This window comes from Lactuca virosa, chromosome 5 (assembly GCF_052849685.1).
Source record: "Lactuca virosa cultivar CGN04683 chromosome 5, Lactuca_virosa_CGN04683_v6, whole genome shotgun sequence".
In the NCBI taxonomy this organism is placed as follows: domain Eukaryota; kingdom Viridiplantae; phylum Streptophyta; class Magnoliopsida; order Asterales; family Asteraceae; genus Lactuca; species Lactuca virosa.
In genome coordinates, this window is record NC_136430.1 from 218842037 (window position 1) to 218865511 (window position 23475).

At 37.5% G+C, this 23475-nt stretch overlaps 2 protein-coding genes across 2 annotated transcripts; both read right to left on the reverse strand.

Moving 5' to 3' along the window:
* Positions 1-15222: 15222 nt before the first annotated feature.
* Positions 15223-18277, reverse strand: LOC145112369 (uncharacterized). Its single transcript, XM_079048539.1, has 3 exons — positions 17877-18277; positions 15993-16035; positions 15223-15315 (listed from the first exon to the last, which is right to left on the reverse strand). Exons 1-3 carry the CDS (start codon positions 18275-18277, stop codon positions 15223-15225), a joined length of 537 nt encoding a protein of 178 aa, XP_078904665.1.
* Positions 18278-18358: 81 nt separating this feature from the next.
* LOC145112371 (uncharacterized) lies at positions 18359-18718 on the reverse strand. The gene has a single exon (XM_079048540.1). The coding sequence runs from the start codon at positions 18716-18718 to the stop codon at positions 18359-18361; it is 360 nt and encodes a 119-aa protein (XP_078904666.1).
* Between the last annotated feature and the right edge of the window lie 4757 nt (positions 18719-23475).

Genomic DNA, 23475 nt, shown 5'->3' on the forward strand with positions numbered 1-23475 from the left:
CATAACTTCTTCGTTATAACTCAAATTTCAGTGAGGTTTTTGCCTAAATGTTTCTAACGAAATAATCTACAACTTTAAATAACATTATTTTTACTTATTTCCAACTTTATATTTTCGTTAATTTTGATTATTGACTTTTGATTGGAATCTCATAAGACTTCCAATACTTTCCGAATGATTCTAAACACAGTTTTACTTCAAATATCATAAAACTATCTTGTTAGAACTCAATGCTCAAAACCATATAATATTTAATAATATTTATTTTTTTTAAACAAAACACGATAACTGAACGTGTATGTTACATTTTATCTCTATTTTTAAAATTCAGAAATAGTAACCGATTCGATAAATCTATGAAGGTTCTGAAATTAAATAAGTAATCTTATTATGAATCACATATTTCTTATATAGCCAATATGGCCTTCACAATTTGCAAATACTAATTTGTTAAGAATTAATCGTATTGAAGATATAGCGTCATCATTGGTTGGAATCGAAATATCTGCGAGATCGGGGTCACAATTTGTATCGATTAAACAAATTGTAGTAATTCCCAACGTGATACATTCTTTGATGGGTCGTATATTCTTTGTGCTGATCAACGATGATTATAATATCAGGTAACCCTGTCATATATTTAATCGCATATAGAATACTTTTCAAAATAATTGTTAATTTAATAGCTTACTTTCTAGAATAAGGTAAACTATTAAAAATGAATAAAAAATTTAAAAGCTGATGCAATATAAAAATCTAAAATACACAATTGTCAAAAATAGCAAGAACAAATAATGTTTCTTTCTAGGTTTTAATGATTTGTCTTAATAAAAATAATGACCAACTTACCATTCTATTGGTATAAATGAAAAATGAAAAATGAAAAATGGTGATCTTCTACTTGAAAAAAAAATGTTTTGAATTTTAATAACCAAAAGAGAACATTGCAACACTTCTTGTTGAGTGTTGATAGAATGTTTAATAAACGCTTATTAATTTGTTTTAGAAAAATATCATAGAAAAGATAATATAAAATGACCAAGATACCCCTCCCCTGCGACAACCAAACACAAATATAGTAATACCCAAAAGAGAATCAATGTTTATTATAACATCTTACTTTCAGTTAATTTACTTATATAGCATCCTACTTTCAATGTTATAATGAATAAATAGATTAAATAGAAATAAATGAGGGTACGATCCTAAAATTCACAATAAAATTTACAATAGATATAAGTATCACCTTTGAATAAAAAACCAATATAACAAATTTCCTTGCATGAGCCACCCAATATAACAAATTTCCGAATAAAAAACCAATAGAAAAATCCACAATAAACCTATGATAAATCCACAAAAAACCAAAGTTATTGCATTTAATCAACCATTTGAGACCTGCAACATAGTTTATATATGAAACAATCTACATAAACCCTATGACAAGATAAATAAAATAGTTATGCTTACTTGTTGTTATGCTTACTTGTTGTGGCAGTGCATTGAGTATAAAATAAGAATTTTTCAGCATTTCTTTAAAATCAAGAAGATTGTCGAGTCTACATCATAAGAACACTGTTAGTAAAATAATAAATGCATACATTTTCAGGTATGAAAGATCTCTACAACTCATTTAGTTGGTCAGAGAGTGAACAACTCTACATCATTCCCGTTTTCTTGATTTTCTCCCGTACGACAAAAAACATGCAGAACATCAAACATGTGATGAATCAAATAGACAAAATGGTAGACACAAAAAATGAATAGAATATTAATACAAAGTTGAATAGAAAAATCAGTACCTGAAAACACCAAATAGAAAAATCAGTACTTGGTATAAACATAAACCCATAAATCTATCGATTTTCAAGTAAAATATTAGACAAATAATAATATTAGAAAGTAATAGTTAATACTATAGGGGTTAGTATGTAAATGTGTAAATGTCGTAGACTATATATATATTCATTCTCTGTACGCTTTTACATTGATATCAATATAATCTATTACCAAGTTTGATTTGGTATCAGAGCATTCTACGTTAGGTTTCACAAAAACCTAATCCAGCCGCCAAACAACCTTCCTGCTGTCGCCACTTCTTCTACTGAAAAATCACAACACTGCCATCGCACAAAGATTGGTTTCGTCCTCCTGATTTCACAAAAAAACCTATTACACGGTGTAGATGGCTAACGATGCTCATGTACGTATGTTACTTTTGTCGACTATATTTAAGGCTTCCTTTATACATGTTCAAGGCTCTACATCTCAAGATCTCTGGATTTCTCTTGAGCGTGCTTGTGCTCCACACACATCCTCAAGGGAATATACATTAAAGACTCAACTCCTGAAACTCGAGATGAAAGGTGCCGAAACCTCATCTGCTTATCTGAACAGGGCTCCAACGTATGCTGATGCCCTTGCAAATATCGGTGAACCAATGAAAGAAAAGGACCTGGTCATGCTTGTTAACTCTGGCCTTCGGGACGAGTATAATGGTCTCAAATCTACCATTCTTACTCGATAAATTCCCACTGCTTTCTCCGAAATCCATGGCCTTCTTGCAGATCATGATTATATGGTATGAAAATCTGCCCCAGAACATGAAGTCTCTCCAGTTCAAGCATTCACGACTACCACCACTACAAGTCGAAATCACACACCACTCTTGGCGCCCTCTTCTGACCAGTTGCAAGCATTGCAACAACTCTTGTGTCAACTTGGCATTCAAGCTCAGCTAACCAACAACTTAAATGCTCAAGCTCTCTTTACCAACAGGTATGGAAACAACCGTGGCCGAGGACAAAATAATAGACATGGACGAGGCAACTTCAATCGCAACCAAGGAGATTTCAACAATAAAAATCAAGGTGGAGGTAATTGTAGTCAATTTTCTTGGGCTTCTAATCAGAATACTGTTTTTAGGACATGTAACAGGTGCAGAATAGGCCATGTCCCTTCTCAATGCCCAAACCGTGATCCTACCACTTCCAGGAGACCACCACCCTCGGCCAACTATGCTGACTACCGCTCTCTAGCATCGATCTCCTGGCTCACTGATACAGGATCTAGTCATCATGTTACTTACAATCAATCTTGCTTTGATAATTCCGAGCCCTACTATGGCGAGGATAACCTCCATGTTGGCAATGGTAAAGGCTTACCCATTCTTCACATAGCTTCCTCTAAACTTTACTCACCCAATAAAACCTTTTCTTTAACAAATATCCTTTACGTCCCTAATATTAAACAAAATCTTATTTAATTTAAAAAAATTTTCACTGACAATCTTGTTTACTTTGAATTTGACTCTTCTTTCTTTGCTATAAAGAACACAAAAACTCACAGTACCCTCCTCACGGGTCCAAGTAATGGAGGGCTCTACTCAATCAAGCTACCCTAGATTCAACCACTTCCAAAACTTGCTTTTTCTGCTGTTCGTGCTTCTTCTCAGACTTGGCATCAACAACTTGGGCATCCTCATCCTCAACTTTTGTAGTCTATGATATCTAGATACAATTTACCTTCATCAAATAAATATTTTGTTCTTTTTGTGACTCATGTTTTTTTTGGAAAATCATCTAAATTACATTTGTTATCTTCTTCTTATAAAAGTTCACATATTTTGAATCTTGTTTTTTTGTGATGTTTGGGGTCCTGCTCCTGTTACCTCTATTGATGGTCATCATTATTTTCTTCTATGTGTTGACCACTATTCTAGTTTCATGAGGTTATTTCCTTTAAAACTAAAATCTGATGTCTTTCCTACTTTTAAGCATTTCCTTTCCACAGCCAAACGACATTTTCAAACGAAACTCAAAACTGTTCAAACCGATTGGGGTGGGGAGTTTCGAAATCTCTCCCCATTTTTCTCCTCTCTCGGTATCATTCATACACTTTCATGTCCACATACAAGTGAAAAAATTGGATTTGTTGAACGACTCTATCGCCATGTGGTGGAAGCCGGTCTTACCCTTCTTGCCCAATATCATGTTCCCCAAATGTCTTGCCCAATATCATAACACCTCTCCGTTTGAACTTATCTTCTCGACACAAACCTGATTTTTCTTTCCTTCGTATTTTTGGTTGTTGGTGTTACCCCCATCGCCGTCCTTACAACAAACACAAAATGGATTTTCACTCCACTCTATGTGTCTTATTAGGGTACAACACTTCCCATCATGGATACCAGTGCTTTAACCCCCTGACTGAACGTATCTATATTGTTCGTCATGTACATTTTGACGAAACCACTTTTCCCTTCTATACACACCCAAATGCTCAATCCCCAGCCTATTCACGAACCCTATATTCCCTCATATCCCAATCCTATCCCACTACCTGACCCTCCTGCTACTCCTACTCTACAACCAGAATCTTCCCCAAAACCGCAACTTTCTACATAATCTCCACCGGTTGTCCAAGCACAACCACTTCCTAAACCTCCCCTCATCCATACATACCAACATCGAAACAAAACAACCTCTTTTTCTGAAGCCGAACCACCACCTCCATTGGTCTCAACCATACCACCCAACTTGCAACCTCATCCAAAAAAACCAAACCGTTCGAATCTTTTCATACAACTACAAACTATCATGACACTGAACCTCTAAACTTTACCATTGCTAATGCTCATCCCCAATGGAGGTCAGCCATGTGTGAGGAATATTCCGCCTTGAAGAAAAATGGAACTTGGTCACTTGTGCCACGAACCAAGCATATGAATGTTGTGGACTGCAAATGGGTGTACAAACTAAAAAGAGACCAGACGGGTGCAGTAAAACAATACAAGGCGCTTCTCGTTGCCAAGTGATTTAGATAACAGCACGGTATTGATTATCGGGAAACTTTTAGCCAAATTGTTAAAACAACAACAATTTGTGTTGTTCTTTCCTTAGCTGTTGCACATCAATGGCAATTACGACAGTTTGATATTGAAAACACATTTTTACATGGGGATCTAAAAGAAACCGTATACCTGCAGCAACCACAAGGCTTTGTTGATCCAACCAAGCCGAATCACGTTTGTTTTTTACACAAGTCTCTATACAGCCTGGTTTCATTGGCTCTCTACTTTTTTCTTGGCACTTGGTTTTCAAGGATCCCAAACTGACCCATCACTATTGATTTATTCATCACGGGGTATTCTAATGTACATGCTTGTCTATGTTGATGACATTGTTTTGACATGTAATAATTCTCAGGCAATTAATCAGGTGGTACACAACCTTAGTAAATCTTTTGCAGTTCAAGACTTTCGCGCTTTATCGTATTTCTTTGGTATTGAAATTCGCCATCAACCTGATTCCATAATCCTGTCTCAATGAAAGTATATTCTCGAGTTACTTCAACGTGCAGGTCTCTCTGAGTCCAAACCAGTCGCATCTACAATGACACCAAATGGTAATCTTGCCATTGGTGACAACAAGGCTTTTGACAAACCTGTTCAATATAGACAGATTGTTGGTGCACTTCAGTATGTTACACTTTCAAGACCCGACATCACTTTTGCAGTAAACAAGGTCTGCCATTTTATGCAGTCACCAACCAAGAACTATTGGTCAACAGTCAAGCGTATAATACGCTACCTTCAGGGTACAAACTCTTATGGATTGCGGTTACAACGTAATTATGATCTTAAGTTGCATGCTTATACAGACACTGCTGCTCCTTCCATTACGGCTTACTCTGATGAGGATTTGGCTGGTAGTCCCGATGACTGTCGATCCACCGGGGGATATGCAATATACCTTGGTTCTAATCTTGTCTCGTGGTCTGCTCGTAAACAACGCACTGTCTCACGGTCATCAACAAAGTCTGAATACAAGGCTCTTGCAGATACGGTAGCTGAACTCACTTGGCTGCAAGCTCTTCTGGGAGAACTTCAAGTTCCTCTCAAAACTGTTCCTACTTTATGGTGTGATAACCTAGGCGCCACCTATCTTTCAGCAAATCCAGTCTTTCATGCTCGTACCAAACATGTCGAGGTTGACTTTCACTTTGTTCGTGAAAAGGTAGCACAAAGGAAGCTCTCGGTTCAATTTATCTCCTCACACTATCATATTGCAGATGTCTTCACAAAACCACCGCCCTCTTCTCGATTTCTTCTATTACAGTCCAAGATACGGCTAGCTTCTCGGCCATAGCTTGTGGGGGAATATTAGACAAATAATAGTATTAGATAGTAATAGTTAATACTATAGGGGTTAGTATGTAAATGTGTAAATGTCTTAAACTATCTATCTATATATATATATATATATATATATATATATATATATATATATATATATATATATATATATATATATATATATATATATATATATATATTCATTCATTCCCTGTACGCTTTTACATTGATATCAATATAATCTATTACCAAGTTTGATTCATAACAATTCTTCAATTTTCAAGCATCCGACATATTTTTTACTTAAATCGTGAAACCTATACAAATATCTGAATAAACATATGATGGTACCTAAATAACAAAGAGTTGTCACCTTTTAGAAGCTGAATTCTAGAGAGGAGAAATAATTACTGGACAAAGAGCTTGAATAAAATTCAATAAATTTCAAAATCAATACATTCTAACAAAAAATGGAGAGGAGAAAGACGGTACTAAAAATCTGCAGACAAATTGGAAAAAGGGTGGTTTATGATTTCCATCCCCAAAATAAATGTTCCTGTGATTGGAACCTTAAAAAACAACCATTTAAACAAAAACAAACCAGTTCAACATAAGATCGGCAGAAACTTAAATCAGTGGTCTTAAATTCTCAACTTCTACGAAACATAACAACTAGAACAGATTTGCAAAAAGAAAAAAAAAACAATCTTAAAACAAATGACTCTTTTATTCAACAAAAATTATCAATACGAACTTGGGAATCAAAAACGATGATGGTAGCGTGGTGGTGAGGCTGTGGTTTGGCGCCGTGGTGGTGATAGTACTGGTGAATGACCCGACCTCGAAGATAGAGTTGAGGGGGGGGGGAGAAGAAATAGGTGTTCATAGATTGAAGGGTGTGCGACAACCCAGTTCGTCGTGAGAGAGAATATATAAAGGACAGAAGAAGACGTATAACATTATAGGGCGAAAGAAAGGGCTACATAGTGGAGAGCTTTTTAGCGGGATATGGAATGGAGACCGAGTCAAGATCGATATTGGTTTAATACGTAATGTAACGTCCTGAAAATCATAGGATAAAAATTTCATTTTTATTATAATAAAAACACTCATTTAATATTTAATCAAACATTTGGAAGTTTTTTAAATAAAAAAATTATCAGAGTATATTCCCAAAATCACGAATTGCGGAAAACACGGGTGTATGCGTTGCGATCAGGCCAGGCCCTTCCCTTTCGAACCGGAAGTACTTGAAACCATAAACTGTAAGCACAAAGCGTTGTGAGTTCCCTAAAATACCACATACCATATATAACATATGATCCATACAAGTCATACATATCAAACATGCAATGAGATGCTATGTGCCAACCCTAGTCTTGCCACGAGCCATATCGTGGTCTTCCTTGCCGGGCCGGGGGCCAAAACCGTAGGTCTTACAGACAAGTGCAGGAACCACCTCCTGGTCTTCCATGCAAGCATCACAAAGACAACTAGCATACAATCTACAAGTACTTATCTACTTAACTGCCAGAGTCCACACTCTGGTCTTGCATACAAATTTGCCAGGAGCCATCTCCAGGTCTTTCATACAAATGCCAAGGGTCATCCCCTGGTCTTCCTACAATACATAAACCAATAGGGCCGACATTGGTGCCTTCAACCCATAGAATAGTGAGGAGACTCACCTCGACAGCTGAACCACCGAATAAATCTCTGACCGTTGATCCGCTAGAAACCCCGAGCTATCAAACAAATAAAACCCAATTAACAATTGGCTTCCAAACCAAATCCATTAATCCACATATATGGGATAAAAAGACCATTTTACTCCTCACTTAGTTTGGTCCAACACTAAGGCCCAAACTCCCACTCAAAGGCCCACAACCAAATAATCATCCAAGGTTCACTTATGGCCCAATTTTCCAAATTGGGCTCAAACCCTTACATGGGCCTTACCCTAAATCCCAATAACTTTTCCCTAATCCAAAAAACTTGTTCTCAGATGGCCCAACAATTCCCCAATAAAACCTTTTCTTTAACAAATATCCTTTATGTCCCTAATATTAAACAAAATCTTATTTAATTTAAAAAAAATTTCACTGACAATCATGTTTACTTTGAATTTGACTCTTCTTTCTTTGCTATAAAGAACACAAAAACTCACAGTACCCTCCTCACGGGTCCAAGTAATGGAGGGCTCTACTCAATCAAGCTACCCTAGATTCAACCACTTCCAAAACTTGCTTTTTCTGCTGTTCGTGCTTCTTCTCAGACTTGGCATCAACAACTTGGGCATCCTCATCCTCAACTTTTGTAGTCTATGATATCTAGATACAATTTACCTTCATCGAATAAATATTTTAGTTCTTTTTGTGACTCATGTTTTTTTTGGAATATCATCTAAATTACATTTGTTATCTTCTTCTTATAAAAGTTCACATATTTTGAATCTTGTTTTTTTGTGATGTTTGGGGTCCTGCTCCTGTTACCTCTATTGATGGTCATCATTATTTTCTTCTATGTGTTGACCACTATTCTAGTTTCATGAGGTTATTTCCTTTAAAACTAAAATCTGATGTCTTTCCTACTTTTAAGCATTTCCTTTCCACAGCCAAACGACATTTTCAAACGAAACTCAAAACTGTTCAAACCGATTGGGGTGGGGAGTTTCGAAATCTCTCCCCATTTTTCTCCTCTCTCGGTATCATTCATACACTTTCATGTCCACATACAAGTGAAAAAAATGGATTTGTTGAACGACGCTATCGCCATGTGGTGGAAGCTGGTCTTACCCTTCTTGCCCAATATCATGTTCCCCAAATGTCTTGCCCAATATCATAACACCTCTCCGTTTGAACTTATCTTCTCGACACAAACCTGATTTTTCTTTCCTTCGTATTTTTGGCTGTTGGTGTTACCCCCATCGCCGTCCTTACAACAAACACAAAATGGATTTTCACTCCACTCCATGTGTCTTTTTAGGGTACAACACTTCCCATCATGGATACCAGTGCTTTAACCCCCTGACTGAACGTATCTATATTGTTCGTCATGTACATTTTGACGAAACCACTTTTCCCTTCTATACACACCCAAATGCTCAATCCCCAGCCTATTCACGAACCCTATATTCCCTCATATCCCAATCCTATCCCACTACCTGACCCTCCTGCTACTCCTACTCTACAACCAGAATCTTCCCCAAAACCGCAACTTTCTACATAATCTCCACCGGTTGTCCAAGCACAACCACTTCCTAAACCTCCCCTCATCCATACATACCAACATCGAAACAAAACAACCTCTTTTTCTGAAGCCGAACCACCACCTCCATTGGTCTCAACCATACCACCCAACTTGCAACCTCATCCAAAAAAACCAAACCGTTCGAATCTTTTCATACAACTACAAACTATCATGACACTGAACCTCCAAACTTTACCATTGCTAATGCTCATCCCCAATGGAGGTCAGCCATGTGTGAGGAATATTCCGCCTTGAAGAAAAATGGAACTTGGTCACTTGTGCCACGAACCAAGCATATGAATGTTGTGGACTGCAAATGGGTGTACAAACTAAAAAGAGACCAGACGGGTGCAGTAAAACAATACAAGGCGCTTCTCGTTGCCAAGTGATTTAGATAACAGCACGGTATTGATTATCGGGAAACTTTTAGCCAAATTGTTAAAGCAACAACAATTTGTGTTGTTCTTTCCTTAGCTGTTGCACATCAATGGCAATTACGACAGTTTGATATTGAAAACACATTTTTACATGGGGATCTAAAAGAAACCGTATACCTGCAGCAACCACAAGGCTTTGTTGATCCAACCAAGCCGGATCACGTTTGTTTTTTACACAAGTCTCTATACAGCCTGGTTTCATTGGCTCTCTACTTTTTTCTTGGCACTTGGTTTTCAAGGATCCCAAACTGACCCATCACTATTGATTTATTCATCACGGGGTATTCTAATGTACATGCTTGTCTATGTTGATGACATTGTTTTGACATGTAATAATTCTCAGGCAATTAATCAGGTGGTACACAACCTTAGTAAATCTTTTGCAGTTCAAGACTTTCGCGCTTTATCGTATTTCTTTGGTATTGAAATTCGCCATCAACCTGATTCCATAATCCTGTCTCAATGAAAGTATATTCTCGAGTTACTTCAACGTGCAGGTCTCTCTGAGTCCAAACCAGTCGCATCTACAATGACACCAAATGGTAATCTTGCCATTGGTGACAACAAGGCTTTTGACAAACCTGTTCAATATAGACAGATTGTTGGTGCACTTCAGTATGTTACACTTTCAAGACCCGACATCACTTTTGCAGTAAACAAGGTCTGCCATTTTATGCAGTCACCAACCAAGAACTATTGGTCAACAGTCAAGCGTATAATACGCTACCTTCAGGGTACAAACTCTTATGGATTGCGGTTACAACGTAATTATGATCTTAAGTTGCATGCTTATACAGACACTGCTGCTCCTTCCATTACGGCTTACTCTGATGAGGATTTGGCTGGTAGTCCCGATGACCGTCGATCCACCGGGGGATATGCAATATACCTTGGTTCTAGTCTTGTCTCGTGGTCTGCTCGTAAACAACGCACTGTCTCACGGTCATCAACAAAGTCTGAATACAAGGCTCTTGCAGATACGGTAGCTGAACTCACTTGGCTGCAAGCTCTTCTGGGAGAACTTCAAGTTCCTCTCAAAACTGTTCCTACTTTATGGTGTGATAACCTAGGCGCCACCTATCTTTCAGCAAATCCAGTCTTTCATGCTCGTACCAAACATGTCGAGGTTGACTTTCACTTTGTTCGTGAAAAGGTAGCACAAAGGAAGCTCTCGGTTCAATTTATCTCCTCACACTATCATATTGCAGATGTCTTCACAAAACCACCGCCCTCTTCTCGATTTCTTCTATTACAGTCCAAGATACGGCTAGCTTCTCGGCCATAGCTTGCGGGGGAATATTAGACAAATAATAGTATTAGATAGTAATAGTTAATACTATAGGGGTTAGTATGTAAATGTGTAAATGTCTTAAACTATCTATCTATATATATATATATATATATATATATATATATATATATATATATTCATTCATTCCCTGTACGCTTTTACATTGATATCAATATAATCTATTACCAAGTTTGATTCATAACAATTCTTCAATTTTCAAGCATCCAACATATTTTCTACTTAAATCGTGAAACCTATACAAATATCTGAATAAACATATGATGGTACCTAAATAACAAAGAGTTGTCACCTTTTAGAAGCTGAATTCTAGAGAGGAGAAATAATTACTGGACAAAGAGCTTGAATAAAATTCAATAAATTTCAAAATCAATACATTCTAACAAAAAATGGAGAGGAGAAAGACGGTACTAAAAATCTGCAGACAAATTGGAAAAAGGGTGGTTTATGATTTCCATCCCCAAAATAAATGTTCCTGTGATTGGAACCTTAAAAAACAACCATTTAAACAAAAACAAACCAGTTCAACTTAAGATCGGCAGAAACTTAAATCAGTGGTCTTAAATTCTCAACTTCTACGAAACATAACAACTGGAACATATTTGCAAAAAGAAAAAAAACAATCTTAAAACAAATGACTCTTTTATTCAACAAAAATTATCAATACGAACTTGGGAATCAAAAACGATGATGGTAGCGTGGTGGTGAGGCTGTGGTTTGGCGCCGTGGTGGTGATAGTACTGGTGAATGACCCGACGTCGAAGATAGAGTTGAGGGGGGGGGGGGGGAGAAGAAATAGGTGTTCATAGATTGAAGGGTGTGCGACAACCCAGTTCGTCATGAGAGAGAATATATAAAGGACAGAAGAAGACGTATAACATTATAGGGCGAAAGAAAGGGCTACATAGTGGAGAGCTTGTTAGCGGGATATGGAATGGAGACCGAGTCAAGATCGATATTGGTTTAATACGTAATGTAACGTCCTGAAAATCATAGGATAAAAATTTCATTTTTATTATAATAAAAACACTCATTTAATATTTATTCAAACATTTGGAAGTTTTTTAAATAAAAAAATTATCAGAGTATATTCCCAAAATCACGAATTGCGGAAAACACGGGTGTATGCGTTGCGATCAGGCCAGACCCTTCCCTTTCGAACCGGAAGTACTTGAAACCATAAACTGTAAGCACAAAGCGTTGTGAGTTCCCTAAAATACCACATACCATATATAACATATGATCCATACAAGTCATACATATCAAACATGCAATGAGATGCTATGTGCCAACCCTAGTCTTGCCACGAGCCATATCGTGGTCTTCCTTGCCGGGCCGGGGGCCAAAACCGTAGGTCTTACAGACAAGTGCAGGAACCACCTCCTGGTCTTCCATGCAAGCATCACAAAGACAACTAGCATACAATCTACAAGTACTTATCTACTTAACTGCCAGAGTCCACACTCTGGTCTTGCATACAAATTTGCCAGGAGCCACCTCCAGGTCTTTCATACAAATGCCAAGGGTCATCCCCTGGTCTTCCTACAATACATAAACCAATAGGTCCGACATTGGTGCCTTCAACCCATAGAATAGTGAGGAGACTCACCTCGACAGCTGAACCACCGAATAAATCTCTGACCGTTGATCCGCTAGAAACCCTGAGCTATCAAACAAATAAAACCCAATTAACAATTGGCTTCCAAACCAAATCCATTAATCCACATATATGGGATAAAAAGACCATTTTACTCCTCACTTAGTTTGGTCCAACACTAAGGCCCAAACTCCCACTCAAAGGCCCACAACCAAATAATCATCCAAGGTTCACTTATGGCCCAATTTTCCAAATTGGGCTCAAACCCTTACATGGGCCTTACCCTAAATCCCAATAACTTTTCCCTAATCCAAAAAACTTGTTCTCAAATGGCCCAACAATTCCCCAAGAAACCAAGCCCAAAAGATAGCCCAAACCCAAAATGACACCACAAGCCCAAAATACCCAATAACTAACTTCTCGTCAAAGGCAAAAGTCAAAGTCAAGGTCAACAGTCGATGTTGACCAAACACGCCGTGTTGCCTCTTGGATACGCCGTGTTCTTCAATCATCCAGATAATCGGGAAATCCCTAGCCAACACGCCGTGTAGGCTTGCAAACATGTCGTGTTTGCTCGAGATTCAACAACTTAACCAATAATCACTTAATCCTTAAAGACATATCCCCAAAACATAGATCTGACCTCCTTGAGCTGGATTATCATGTAAAGTTGCCAACTTTACATACATATATGACTAAATGAATATCTTAAGCTAAAAAGGGACATAATAGGGGACTTGAAGCATGCATGAAACCATTCTTCACATAAAGCTTGCACCTTTATGCTCAAGGATACCAAAACAAACCCGGATCCAAAAGAACAAGCCCTTAAACAACTCAACTCATCCAAAGACCCAAAAGGAGACCAAAATCATACTAAACTAGACATGAAGAGATCTAATAATACACAAGCCAAGATGCAAACTTGATACCTCAAAGAGACTGCAAGAAGTGGAGAGATTCAGGATCTATGATCTTCCTTCCAAGCTAAGCACCTTCAATCTTCAAAGCTTACTTTGGAAATGAGCAAAATAATTTGAAGAATCCACTCAAGGATCAAGAACACCACCAAGAAAGCTTAAGGGACGAATTAGGGTTTAAATGGCAATGGAGGCTGGTAAGGAGACAAACCCTTGGGGCTTAAGGAGATTATATAGGGTGCAATTTAGGGTTTCCTTCCCTGCTCCTAACATACCGTGTTTAGACACCAACACGCCGTGTTGGTCTTAATGAAAACCGTTCTTGTCCTTAACTAGACACGCCGTGTTGGTTCCTCCAACACGTCGTGCTCCAGTACCCAAAATAGGATTCATTCCTTACAATTGTTGCTCGAGATTCCAGGTGTTACACGTACGTTCACCAAATAAGAGTTTTATTTTTTCAGTGCATAGATTCATTGTAAAAATCGCAGTATGCCCTTGTCCCTCTTAAAATTCAATGTTTGACTACATATATATACACACACACAACACACACACTAGCCGTTTATATGCGATTTTCATTTGGAAAATATTTAGTATCATTTGGAAGATGTTTAGTTAGGTAATGATCTAATGTTGAAATCGCAAGTGTTGATTGTTCAAAATAATAGTGTTTTGTTGGTTTTAGTTAAAATAAAATTTCGTTGTGATTTTGGGCTAAGACAAAATATGTTGTGATTTTGTCTTAATAATAAAAATATGTTTTTGTTTGTTTTAAAAATATAACTATGTTGCTTTATACGGTTACATAGAAAAACATTTATGTTGGTCACCATTTAAAAATAAATAACGTATGTTGCTTCTTATTTGCTGTATAATTTTGTTGGATCACTATTAATAATCATTTCTCGTTGTCTCAAAACAAATATATGTTAAAAATGTTACCTTTAATCGGTTTTACCTAAAATCGTTTAATTTTAAGTTTGATTGTTTTCTCGTGACCCTGGTTCCTACAACATTTAATTTTAATTTTGATTATATGTGTTGATCCACTAATATTTATATTTTTTAAAATAGTTTAAAAGTGAACATGAGTTTTACTTTTTTTATGATAAAATTGTTTCGGTTTAAAAAGGAATTTAGTTAATTGAAAAGCAATTTTGTGATTCAAACATTATGAGTTATTAAGAAACAATATAAATCTAATGTAACTACATTCCTTGCCATAGTAATCAAATCCCACGAGAGTTTACTCAAATTAGTGACAACAACATCACAAGATACTCTAAAACATCAATTTTTTTTTAATACATTGATATTAGATGAGAAGTTGGGATAAGCATTTAGCCCCAGAACCGCTGAATCAACATAATCCCTATCGTATCTCATATATATCTACAACTTGAAACAACCAACTTTGGGAAAAAGTGGCCACAAGATATGCTTCTTTTCCAAGACTTCGCTGAAATTGCTACTCCCACATTGACAACCAACTTTGGGAAAAAGTGGCTATAAGATATACATGTGGTTTGACAATTGAAAATTTGTATCATAATTAATAGGTAGAATTTAAATTAATTAGCAATAAGTTTCACCTTGTGTATCTCCAACTCTGATTTCTTAGCATATTTGGCATTTTCTTCGGTCTTCACCAAGCTTAACTCAACCTGTTGATTAATAACATTACAAACTTAAACAAAAAAAATAGTGTGTTTAAAGTTGTTTAATTAAACCAAAAGTTGTTATAGAGAAATGGTCAATGGATATTACTGGTTAATGATGAATTGTAGGTAGCTTTCCCTGAAATTAAAAACATGTAGAAATATAGGTTATGTTCCAACATTACAATGAACAAAATAGAGTAGTTAGAGTCGAGATTTGAGTTTTAAAAGAAGGAAGAAACAGAAATATGGGAGCTGTTAGATCTACGTTTGTATGTGGTGCGTATGTGTGTGTGTGTTTGTGTGGTTAGACCCAAGCTTAACATTGGCCTCATGTTTACTTTATAAAAACCAGAAAATATGGTGAACTGAAGCACCAAGATAAGTAACATATAACATGAAATTTGGAAAAATAAAAGAACCCTACACAAGAGAAGTTCTACCAGATCCGTTATCAACATTTTCTCAAACCTATTTCTTTGTTTTTCAAGCCCGTATCTATGTTTTGTATGCTCTAATATTCAAGAAAATAAAACATTGTTGAACCTAAAAAGTTCATGAAAAAGAAGTTTCTAACTTACAAGATGAGTGAGGTCTTTCTATGTACATGTACCCAAAAAGAATTCTCTGATGGTTGATGGTGTGACAGAGAAGCAAATAAATCCAAAACATGGAACTCATACCTCATTCTTCTTCAATATATGCCCTCTACTACTGCAACAAAAACTGAAAGTCAAAAAATAAACTAAATAAAAAAGTTAATCAATAAGATTTCATTGGGTGTAAATAGATAATTGAAATTAATGCGTGTAAGTTTATTTAAAAGCTTACATGGTTTTAAAGGTTTTCAAAGGCTACAACAGCCAAGAGAATTTATTGAACATAAAATACAACTCATCAAAACAAAATGTTCATAGATTTGGAGACTGGTTGTTCGAGCACTTAGGAAGGAGTTTTATGAGTTCTTTATTTAGAAAAATTGAAATTATAATCATGTAAAACAAAAATTTGAAAGTGTTAAATGAAAATTCATAATCAGTGTTTGTAAAACAAAACATATAGGAGCAAAAACCTTATGGTTTGAAACCAATGGTGGTGCTGGTTGTATTTAGGCTACCATATTGGCCGTGACCGAGAAAAAGCCAATATCAGGATAATTTGAACAAACCATATCTGAAACAACTTGAAAAAGGGCATGTAGGTGAAAAAATCCAACATGTAACAGGGCTAATCTCACCCTTGTTCCTTTTCTTTCCCAAAAAGAAATTAAGTTACTAAATCTAATTTCCTTTTACTCCATCAAAAAAAATTAACAAAATAATAGAATAATAAGAATTTTTAAATTCAATGGAGTTAGGGTTTACACTTGGATATGAGGGGAAAAAGAGGAAATCATTTGGTAACAAAAGAAAAAACTTCAAAGTTTTTCAAAAATATGGATAGATAGAACCTGGTGATCTTTTGTCATAGGAAAAATTTGAAGTTATAACTTCCTTATCTTCGTATGATACTGATGTTATTATGCGGAAGGATCTTCGCTTTAGAAGTTTAGGATCCTTATCTGACTTCATTTTAGAAAACTTCACGAAGGATCCCTTATTGGAACTAACTTCAACATGAGGAAAGTCTTTGTATGATGATGCTATAAATATTGTTTACTTTCTGGGGAGCATCCCATCTTCAGATAACATTCTAATGTTATGATTTTATAGGAAGTATCTGGGGAAAATACCAATTCAAGGTAACATGTACATGCTACAAACCTTACTAAATAACTAGGGGAAATCTCAGAACGTATGATAACATGTAAATGTTATAAAGCTTATGTATTTTCTGGGGAAGTTCCCAACTTGAGATAACATGTAAATATTATAAACCTTAGGAATTTTCTTTGGAAGATTCCAACATAAAATAAGATGTAAATGTTATAAACCTTACGAATTTTCTGGGGAGGATCCCAACTTAAGATAACATGTAAATGTTATTAACATTAGATTCAAACTTTAGGATCTCAACTTATGTTCAGAAATGAGAGCATTGCCAAGTCACTGAAACGTGAAATGATCCCATTATTCACATCCCATAGTTCGATAGCATGGGCCCAAGTGAGTTGTATAAACATTAACTCGTGTGAAAGAGGTAATTAAATCTTTAAACCTTAGAGGGGGTTAAGTACCCTTATTCGTAGTAGAGACGATCAGTCTCTATTCTTAGGAAATTCATATTGTGAATCGTCAAATGTTTGCAGTCACGAAGCTCTTTTATGTCAGTGGTCTTTTGAACGTCAGGATCCTTATTTATTCATCTGTCAAAATGCTTAGAGGTCAGCATTCTTGAGTGTTCAACCGTCATGATCCTTATTGGTCAGGATCCTTAAATCCCTGCGTGCATCAAACATTAGCTAAGGGTGGGTGTTAGCCTAGCTGACGGCCCTCCGATATGCCCCCTTTCCTGCGTGCAGCAACCGTCATGGTATTTGAGGAGAATAAATAGTAATAAAAATAAAGGGTAAAAGGTCAATATCATGCGAACCTTAAGTGTGTTGGGAAACGACTAACCTTACTTACATAATATAGGCTTTGAGATGTATAGCATTCCAGGATCTTGGCAAGATGTTTCCATCTACAGTGGCCAACCAATATGCCCCCTTTCCTGCTTCGGCATCTATGATATATGGCCCTTCCCATTTAGGTACCATTTTACATGCACTAGGATCCTTGGTATTTTGGAATGTTTTCCTTTGTACCACGTCTTCTATTTGGAATCTTATGACTTTTATATTTTTATTGTACGCCTTGGTGATCCTCTGTTGATGAGCAGCAATTCGGATCTTGGCAAGATCCCTAAGTTCATCTGTAGTGTCAATATCCTGGGCTAGGATCCTGTTGTTGTCCTCTTGGTTTTGAAGTAGGTATCTTGCTATTGGGATCACCACTTTAGTGGGAATTATTGCTTCTGTTCCAAACATTAATGAGTATGGAGTTTGGCCCGTAGCTACCTTGGAAGTGGTCCTATCTGCCCATAATACGAAAGGAAGTTCTTTTGCCCATCATCCTTTCTCCTCATCCAGCCTTTTCTTCAAGTTGTTGACTATAAATTTGTTACTGGATTCTGCTTGGTCGTTGGCTTGAGGGTGCACATGAGTAGACATTACCATCTTGATTGCCCAACTTGTGCAAAAGTCCCTTGTTCTTTTGCTTATGAGTTGGGATCCATTGTCGCATATAATTTCGGCAGGGATCTCGAATCTGGTCAAGATGTTACGTTTGATGAAGGAAACTACCTCTTTTTCTCTTACTCGGACGCAGGCTTTGACTTCTATCCATCTTGAGAAGTAGTCAGTCATCACTAGCATGAAGACCTTTCCTCCAGGGGCTACTGGCAATTTACCCACTATAACATTCCCCATCTCATGAATGGCCAAGGGGAGATGATAGGATGTAGACCTGCTATAGTTTTTTTGTATAACTTACGTTGGATTATAACAAACCTTAAGATCCTTGTTTTGAACGCCCTTTCGCTTTTCTCTTCTCTAGGGATCGTTCCATTCTAGAGGTATTACATAATGGGTTGGATCCAGGATCCTGAGGTTGGAGAAGGATCCTTGATGTTGGGAGCCTGATGCCGAGTCGTCGAATCGGGATATCCGATTGTGGCAACGTCAGTAGTTTCCACGTGATTGTCGGGATCCTTCAGTCACTTGGCAGGATCCTCAATTTTCAGGATCAATACATGGGTTATAGGGATCATGGTTTCTAGCGGGATCCTTAGGTAAGATCCTAGATTGGCCAAAGCATCTGCTTCAGCATTGTCTTCTCTAGGAACCTGGTTTAGGCTAAGTGTTTCTAACTCTGAGGCCAAGTTTTTGAGGATCCAGAGATATAGTGCTAGCTTATCTCCTTTTACTGCATAGGATCCATTAAAATGGTTAGTTAATAATTAAGAATCAATGAATACTTGGAGATCCTTAATTTAAAGATCTTTGGCTAGCTGTAGTGCCAAGATTAGTGCCTCATATTTTGCTTTGTTATTGGTTACATTGAACTCTCAACTGATTTCTTGGGGTAGGATGTCCCCCTGTGGTGATTTTATTATGATCCCCAATCCAGTTCCTCTTTGGTTTGATGCTCCATATGTGAATAGTGTCCATCTTCCCATGTTCTCTTCTTCTAAAATTTGTTTGGCTTCTATTTCGACTTCCATTTTTAGATCATCACTAAATTCATCCACAAAATCTGCCAATGCTTGGGACTTTATAGCAGATCTTGGTTTGTATTTTATGTCATATGTTCTTAACTTCACAGACCACTTTTCCATCCTTCCTGACATTTCTTGTTTTCTCATAACATTCTTAATGGTATAGTTAGTTCTTATAGTTATAGGATGTGTTTCAAAATAATGTCTTAATTTGGTAGAAGCTATTACTAATGCAAGTATAATTTTTTCAAGGTGGGAATACTTGGTCTCAGGATCCCGGATACTTTTACTTACATAGTAGATGGGATGATGGTCTCCATTGAGATCGTTAGCTAATACTGCACTTACCGTGTTCGAGGATACTGAGAGGTAGAGAATGAGTGGATCCCGGTCTAATAGGTTTACCGATAGAGGTGGTGCACTCAAATATATTTTAAGTTCATGGAAAGCATCTTCATGTTCTTGGGTCCACACGAATCTTTTGTACTTCTTCAAGATGTCGTAAAAAGGCTTTCATCTTTCTGAGGATCTTGAGATGAACCTGTTTAGGACTGCAACTCTTCCTATTAGTATCTGAATATCTTTTGTCAAGGAAGGTGATTTTAGATCAAGGATGGCCTTGATTTGCTACGGGATTGCCTCGATCCATATTTTGGTTATCATGTATCCAAGGAACTTACCCGATCTCATTCCAAAGTGGCACTTGGAGGGATTCAGTTTCATGTTATAATGGTCTAGGATGTCGAAGGCTTCTTCGAGATCCTTGAGGTGATCCTCAACTTTTTTTGGAAATGACCACCATGTCATCGATGTAGGTTACATGGTGTCCCCGAGTTTCTCGTTGAACATCTTGTTGATCAGTCTTTGTTAGGTTGCACTTGCATTTTTAAGACCAAATGGGATGGCAGTGTAGTAGTAGATACCTGTTGTAGTTATAAACGTGATGTCCTCTTGGTCAGAGGGTTCCATCTGGATATATTGGAATCCTGCTGATGTGTCCATGAATGTTAGTAATTCATGACCTACTATTGCCTCTATCATGGAGTCTATGTGTGGTAGAGGGAAAGGATCATTGGGGCAAGCCTTGTTAAGATCCATGTAATCTACACACACTCTCCATTTAACAGTCTTCTTTTGTACCACGACCACCTTAGCTAGCCATCTTGGGAATTTCACCTCCTTGATCAGGTCAGTTTTGAGAAGTTTTCTACTTCTTCTTGTATAACTTGGTTTCTTTCTGGTGCAAATTTCCTTCTCTTTTTGTGTATCGGCCTGAAAGATGGATCAATGTTAAGTTTATTGGTTATTATGCTTTTATAAATACTTGGCATGTCCTCATGCTTCCATGTAAACGTCTTGCGTCTATCCTTGAGGAACTTTATGAGATCATGTTCGACTTGTTCGGGCATTGGTGATCCTATGAGGACTTTGGCTTCAAGATCCTAAAGTTTCAGGGGCAGTTCTTTTATGTCTTGCTCTCTTGCTTCTAGCACGTCTCGTGCACCCCGCCTTAATTTCTATACTTTTCGTGGTACCGTTGAAGATTTCATTGAAGTCTTGTAGCATTCCTTGGATTCTTGTTGGTCCCCTATGATCTTCATTGTCCCCCATCGGGTTGGCATCTTTATATACTGATGATACGTTGATGGAACGACCTTCATTTTGTGGAACCATGGTCTACCTAGTTTGATATTATAAGAGGATAATGCATCAATTACAAAAACCATTGTATTGAGTTTACCCCCTCTATGTAGATTGGTAGTTTTATCTAGCCGATGGTGTGCTTGGTTTCGCCATTGAATCCGATCAACAATGAGGATCTTGCAACTATCTCAGACTCCTGGATGTTCATTCTTTTGAATGCGTCTAGGAGTATCATGTTAACCGAGGATCCTCCATCGACGAGGATCCTTCTGACGAAATGGTTGGCGGTGTAGAGAGTAATTACAAATCTGTCATGGTGAGCATCCTAGATGTCTTGTCCATCCACTTCGTCGAAGGTAATCTCCTTTTTGTTTGTGATTAATGTGTTCTTCCATGGTCCTTTTTCCTTCTCCGTTTTTGATACCTTGGCGTACCTTTTTGCTGCAAAGTAAGAGGTATCACAAGTGTCAAATCCTACGGAGATCATGTTGATTACCTTGACGTTGGCAGGGGGATCCTGGTCTGTCGAGGATCTTCTGAGGATCCTGGTCTTTTTCTTTGGCATCCTTTGCCTAGGAGATAGCTGATCTCCTTCCTGAGAGCTATGCAATCCTCTGTGATGTGACCAAAGTCTTGATGATATGCGCACCATTTAGACTTGTCTTTCCAAGCGGTGATTTTTTCTCATTTTCTTGGTCATCTTGCTTCGACTCTAAGATCCTACATAGCAAATATTACACCTGAAATATCCACAGAAAAACAATAGTCATTAATCTTAGGAGATTCATCTTCCTATCGCTGATGTTTAATGGCATTAACCCTATGATGGTTAGGCTTGGAATAAGGTTTTGATTTATAGGATCTTTGGGGCGAGGAATTGGCCTTCCTATTGGGGTGATCATAAGATCTTGGTGGGTTGCTCCTCTTTTAGATCTCCTTGTCCTCTTCGAGCCTGATGAACCTTAGTGCTCTGCTTCTGACTTCGTCCATTCTCTTGTATGGAGTCACTACGAGGTCTTCATAGAAGGGTAAATCCTTCTATAATCCCATTTTAAAGGCCTCAACTGCAGTTGCCATGTTGAGTTGGGGATACTTAGAGCTTCCCTACCAAACCTGTTCACAAAAGCCCTAAGTGATTCCTTAGGATCCTGAACCACCCGATAGAGATCACTAGTGATCTTTTCGAATGTTCTGCTACAAGAAAATTGATTGTTTAATAAATTAATGAAATTAGCAAACGATGGAATTGAATAAGGGGAAGGTTAAGAAGCCATTTTAGAGTTGATCCTGTGAGGGTGGAACCAAAACCCTTGCACCGGCAATCTTCTTTCAAATGAGTGGGGACGGGAATGATCTCCATCCTCTCTCTATATTGTGTCACGTGTTCCTCAGGATCCGTAGTTCCATCGTAAGGCTTCATACTGGGAGTCTGAAAGCACTTCAGGACTTCGGTATCAGCTATTGCTGGAACAAATCTGGACATCTTGTGGCTCTTGGGGGACACTTCCGGTATATGCTAAACTACTCCGGGTATGCTTGAGATCACTTGTCTTAGTTGTTATAGCTCCTTATCCATGATTGGGCTTAAACCTTTATCAAGATCCATTGAGTTATTATTTTTGATGGGGTTACCAGGATCCTTGTTATTGGGAGTGACAAAGGTTTCGTTGGGATCTTGGGTCGTATGGGCTTGGTTTTTCGGAGTCGGGCCCCAAGCGAGAACAAAAGTCGGTATTGAGGATCTTGTCTCGTGATGAACCGCTGAGGATCCTGGGTTATCAAAGTTCAGGATCTTGGGCTGCAAGATCGAGGGAGCTTCCTCCTTAGGCTTGTGGATTTTTGTCCTCATTCTTTCCACTTCCTTGATAATTGTCCTATTATCCTTCTGCTGTTGGGCGACTTGTCGTTCTAGTCCCTTTATTATAGAAAGATTTCGTTGTTAGAAATCAACACAGAAGGATCTTGGAGTCCTGGGGTAACGACTGGAGAGGTGTTTTTCTTTGGCGTTTCTGAGACTTTCTTGGGAGCTCCAGCCGGCAGTGGCGGAAGGTTTTTGGAGGAAATGGGAGGAATCGAGGAAGAGGATAGAGCCAAATTATTTTGGTCAAAAAATGAACCAGCAAGAATCAACTAAAGTGTATGAGAGGCTGTGATGTTCACAATAATGCAAGTATAAAATGTTGATCAAATTGAAACAAGTTTTTTACAAGGAAAGCCCTTAATCCTTCATAGGATCTCCAGCATAAAACCTTGGGATATGATAATGATCACTTGGCTTGATGATTTTATTGATTGAAAATGGCGATTACAGAGAAAATGTAAAGA

Bases quoted from the DNA above. Each gene is read 5' to 3' on its own strand.
- LOC145112371 (XM_079048540.1), bottom strand. From the start codon at position 18,718: ATGGGGAATGTTATAGTGGGTAAATTGCCAGTAGCCCCTGGAGGAAAG.
- LOC145112369 (XM_079048539.1), bottom strand. From the start codon at position 18,277: ATGTTTGGAACAGAAGCAATAATTCCCACTAAAGTGGTGATCCCAATA. The intron at 16,036-17,876 runs GTAAGTAAGGTT...TTTGACTTTCAG, and splicing joins CATCTCAAAGCCTATATTAT to TTTTTGTTGCAGTAGTAGAG. The intron at 15,316-15,992 runs GTATGAGTTCCA...ATTAATCAACAG, and splicing joins ATATATTGAAGAAGAATGAG to GTTGAGTTAAGCTTGGTGAA.